Raw genomic sequence first — 5,000 nt, 5'->3', positions numbered from 1 at the left:
GCACCACATTATTAAAGATTATTAAAGATTTTTAAGAGATAAAGATTGTGGAATCTATTGGAAAGAAATTGGTGGAGGAGAATGTGTTTCATTCAAAGAGATTTCGTTTTTCAAGTCACAAATACATTTGTAGACGATTTTGGATCCAGGAGTAAAACTCGTTATTTCCTGAACAATTGTCCAACTTGATCCTTCTAATATTATCACTGTCTCCTCAATTACGACTCTATCCCTGAAATCTCAATCCAGATCTGCCCCTAATCAAACAGACATAAGCAGAAAACCCTGCATCTCCCTCTTTGTTTTACATTTGACTCCAGATGACATGAGGCTGTTTTTCCTCCTCAGGTCTGATCTACGAGGACGGAGGTTGTGTGACGCCCTCCGACTGTCCCTGCGAGTACCACGGCATGTTCTACCCGTCCGGACAAACGCTGCAGGAGGAATGCAACAACTGGTGAGAGGAGTTCAACATCTCTCACCTCACACGTCCGTACAACATGTGGCTGATGTTTAATGTTCTATTGAAATAGTTTTTACGCTTTGCATTTGAATGAAGCCCAGTTGTTTGTTACATCACATGTCATCATCACGTATGTAAAAACAAATCAGTGTATTGTCCACGCAGTGTGTTTAATCTCCTCAGATCTGACCACCTGGACTCACTGTGTCCAGCTTCTATCAGTGATCAGCTCGGGCTTTCATGTTCTCCACCTGCTTTTTGTTTCAGCACGTGCACGGGTGGAGTGTGGAACTGCACCGACTACAGCTGCCCAGGTCTGTGCCCTCTCTCTGTGGGAGGTTAGGTTTCACCACAGAGTGGTAGTGCAGGCGATTCATTTATTACAAACCGGAGATGCTCTCAACACGTCAGCTTTTCCCCACTGTCCTGAAAGTGTTGACATTTGTCTTAGTTGAACCAAGAGAGAAGACATCTTTCTACGTAGGAGATGGTTTCCTAACTTTGGGAACCCGGAGGAAAAAAGTTCCTTAATGCCTGGAAGAAAAAGGGTTTTCAGTAAAGAGCGACAGAGAAGAGAGAAACTACATCGTCAGGAGTCGTCCTAGTTGTAGGGAAGGAAAAGAGGAGGAGAAGAAAGTGAGACAGCTCGTTCGTTATGGACCAAAGAAAGATGACGCTTGTCCTGAGAAACTTTTACCGACTTTAAGTCAAGAAAATCTGGCAAAATCATCAGAAAATCAACACCTACATTTAGAACTAGTTCTGTTGGAATTTCCATCCGTCCACTGCAGTTGTTTGAATGTTACGTTGTGCACATGGCGATAAATGGTGATTATGATTCTCCAGTTGGATTATTCACCCACTACAGGACATGAGGAGACCCCAGAGGATTAAAACAGATAAATCCTCCCAAATGCAGTCAAACAAAAGTGACAAGCCTGTTTTCAAAATGTAAGGAACAGAAAGTTCAGATATTTGGGTTAAAATGTCACGAGTAGAAGTAAAAAGTCGCCAGAACACGAGAGAGAGAAATATGACAAAAACTCCTATTAGGTACACATACTAGTATTTGTACTTCATTACACCTCTGAATATTTGTGTCTCTGCAGGCGAGTGCTCGGTTACTGGGGATATGTTTTTTCAGTCGTTTGACGGGCGGATCTTCACTTTTCCTGCGACGTGTCAGTACGTCCTCGCCAAGAGTCGAAACTCCGGAAAGTTCACGGTCACCATCCAGAACGCCCCCTGTGGAGCCGTGAGTTACTGCATTTACAACAAACATTGTTACTGCTGACTTGTGACTCTCTTGTCTCGCTCCCTCAAACTGCTGGACGGACTCCACAGGTTTGTGCAGTCTGTCCGTCATGTAGATCATATCGTTATTCAACTGCTCCGTAATCCCTGCTGAGTCCAGGAGGCTTCTCAGACGAATGGAAACGTCTCGATCAAACTGGAAGATAATGAAACATGAAAAGCTTCCTCCGATTTCCCAGCAGCCTTTGAGCCGCTCGGCAAACCAGAGGGAGGGGGCGAGATATAAGATGTCGCACTCATCAGAGCAGGGGCCCGGGACCTCTAACAGCCAAGTGAACAGGATTACCTTATCTGGCCTGACTGACAGAGCTGTGCACGGCTTTGTAGTGCAGTGGGAGGTGAAGAGAGGCGGTGGGTGGGGGGGTGGGGGGGTCAGGACAGAGAGAAGGTTATGCGAAAACAGGAGATGAACGATGGGAAGAGTAGACGGGGTAGGGGGTGGGGGGGGGGTGAAAGTGGGTGTTAAAACGGCTGTGAGGATCTTGCTGCTCATGAAAGAGACGATTCATGGAGCTGGATCGTTTACTGTCAGCGACGTGGCCAAGTCTCCACTCGTGGTTTTAACCTCAGCGAGGTGTTTAAGTCCAGTTTTAGAGACATTAGTGAGTTTTAATTACACGTGTTGATGTATTCATACAAATATGATTCACTCTCGGACAATCTCTGTTTCTTTTTACCCTGATGATTCTCGTCTGAATGCTCGTGACACACGTCCTGAGATTAAGATCTGATTCATTTTATGCAACTAAAAAGACTGAAGCTGCTTTCAGACCTGAACTCTGGAGGATCTCCTGACATCCTCCAGAGTTCAGGTCTCTTCTCATCTCTTCTCTTCGGCCTTCTTTTCGAGTTGAGAATGTTATTATCCAGCAGATTTTATTTTATTTTACTTAGTATTGTGATATAATGCGAATTGCACTTTGGTCAACCAAGTTGTTTTAAATGTGCTTCATAAATAAAGACGAGTTGAAGTTCAGGTAATAGATCCAGAAGTCTGACGCTTATCAGACACTAAAACTACAGGAGTACAGTAATTGTCCCTCCTTGTCACAAGAGGATACAGAGTAGAAATACTCCAAACACATTAACACACTCTTCTGTGCGTGCCACAGTGTGTGTCCTGTTGTGTGTCTGGGAAAATGCCAGCATCACTTATCAAACCGTCTTTTCCTCAATTGCAGAACTTGGACGGGTCCTGCATCCAATCGGTGAACCTGGTTATCGACGAGGATCCGAGGACGGAGATAACGCTGAGTCACGTCGGGGATGTTTTCATGGCGGCACAGTACCGCATCTCCCTGCCATACTCTGACGGTAACGTCCTCATCTTCTATCACCTGCCAGCATTGTTCACTTCTCTCAGTGGGTCGTGGCGGAGACGGATTGAGTGACAGCTCTGCTATTGACCAGAAATTTCCCCCAATACTTATCTGCATTGTGTCGCACAAAATGCCCTCCCTCCGAGTATTACTCACTTCTCACATGACTGTGGCGCTCTGGTGACGTCGTCTTCGGCCTTTTGTGCTGAACTGTGTGAGAATGATCTGATAGTTTGGTCCCGCTGAGACATAACACAACAACAAGCACAACAGCTCACGCTCTGATACAAACATATTCTAGATGCTCAGGTTTTGTTCATGCAGAAGCTTTAATGCACAGTTTCAGACAAAGAAAAAAAGAAAAAGAATCTGAAAGCACGAAGATGAACAGATGCAAAACTAAACTGAAATAATTATTAATAGTAGATTAATTCATTTTTTATGTAGAAATCAATCAAGAGACTTTAATAAAGAGTTTTTATTGACTTAAATCTCGTCTCGCGCAGACGTCTTCCAGATCCAGGAGCTGTCGTCCATGTTCCTCCAGGTGAAGACGGCGTTCGGCCTGCGTCTGCAGTACAACTGGAAGGAGTTCCGTCTCTACCTGCAGGCCGACGAGCGCTGGAAGGACGACACGGTGGGGCTGTGCGGCACCTTCAACGGAAACATCCAGGATGACTTCCTGTAAGTGTGTTTGTCGGCTAATCTTTAACCACCCCCCCCCTCCGATAATGAGTGCATTACTGTTACAGAGGCAGAGGGCGAGGTGATGGCGAGGTGCTCTCTCTCTCTCTCTCTCTTTGTAAAGCACTCTGGTCGGGCGGCTCGGCATCAAACGCCTCGCTCTGTGATCAGCTCTTTAAGTCGGGCCAGATGAGCCACCACTCGCCACTTCAACAAGGAATTGACTGTTAGCGGAGCAGGACCGTGTCCCAATGGCCGACCGTGAAGGGCGGATGTTGTCTAACAGCTGTAAATGGATATACATCACTGAAGTGGCCGTTTGCTGCTGGGCAGAAAACTCAAGGAGCTGAACTCTGATTATTATTTATTTATTTAGGTTTAACTTGCCGAAAAGCTGCAGTATTTCAATTTTATGAGAAGATTACAACTCAGTGTTGTTTTATTGGTGAGAAGAATATCACTTCGAGCTTATACCTCCACCGAGGCCCAACAGTCCCTTCATGGACTTTCGTCAAGATCCATGATTCCAAGTATTGTGATGACTGATACTGTATCAGGAGAATCAGTCAGTGGCTGTGTTCGCGGTCTACCCAGCCCATGAAGACCCCGGAGGCCCAACCCGAAGTGAGACGGTCCGGTCAACAGAGGTTTTCCTGATCGGCGTCCCCGGCTTGTCGAGAAAGTTTTAATGCCCCTCTGATTTTTTTAAACATGTGATACTCAAGCGTTGGACATCTCCTTGCTATCCGGCGTCATTGTCTTGGCTAGTCACCGAGGCGCAGTGAATCCTGGGGTAGATTAGGCCGTTTCTCAGCGATGGAAGGACGCGTTTGTCTGCAGCATTTGAGGGAGAGTTTGAAACAGGGCAGCTCGGTCTCCAAAGCCCCTGAATAGAGACACAGGCAGTGTCATTAACTGAGGTAGTGCTCTCCAGCCTCTAATTCTAAATCAGATGTAAAACGGGTGTAAACCAGCTGATCAATGACGGGAGGTCGGGGCCGACTGCTGCCGAGGTGTCAAAACTACATTTTACATTTGTGGGGGAAACCTTCTCCAGATTGGCTCCTTTATACTGCTCCAGCTTCCCTTCAAATCTTGCTGATCTGTCACTGAAGTCACTGGAACAGTTTTGCTTTCCGTCTTTTGACTTCTGTCCTCACTGGTTGTCAGATGCTCCCAGTTTTGTGGACAAGCTCGAAATGAGTAGCAACAGGTTGCTC

At 46.0% G+C, this 5,000-nt stretch overlaps 1 protein-coding gene across 1 annotated transcript in view; it reads left to right on the top strand.

Moving 5' to 3' along the window:
• Positions 1 to 5,000, top strand: part of otog (otogelin) — a 48,795-nt gene that overhangs the window by 11,491 nt on the left and 32,304 nt on the right. Inside the window, exons 13-17 of the mRNA XM_034570193.1 lie at positions 349 to 457; positions 731 to 777; positions 1,573 to 1,718; positions 2,959 to 3,091; positions 3,603 to 3,780. Of these exons, the coding sequence (XP_034426084.1) occupies positions 349 to 457; positions 731 to 777; positions 1,573 to 1,718; positions 2,959 to 3,091; positions 3,603 to 3,780 (613 nt within the window). The remainder of the gene's footprint in view (positions 1 to 348; positions 458 to 730; positions 778 to 1,572; positions 1,719 to 2,958; positions 3,092 to 3,602; positions 3,781 to 5,000) is intronic.

Source organism: Hippoglossus hippoglossus, chromosome 3 (assembly GCF_009819705.1).
Source record: "Hippoglossus hippoglossus isolate fHipHip1 chromosome 3, fHipHip1.pri, whole genome shotgun sequence".
NCBI classification, from domain to species: Eukaryota; Metazoa; Chordata; class Actinopteri; order Pleuronectiformes; family Pleuronectidae; genus Hippoglossus; species Hippoglossus hippoglossus.
The sequence above is the reverse complement of the archived record's forward strand: the minus strand, read 5'-3'. Positions and strand labels throughout refer to the sequence as shown.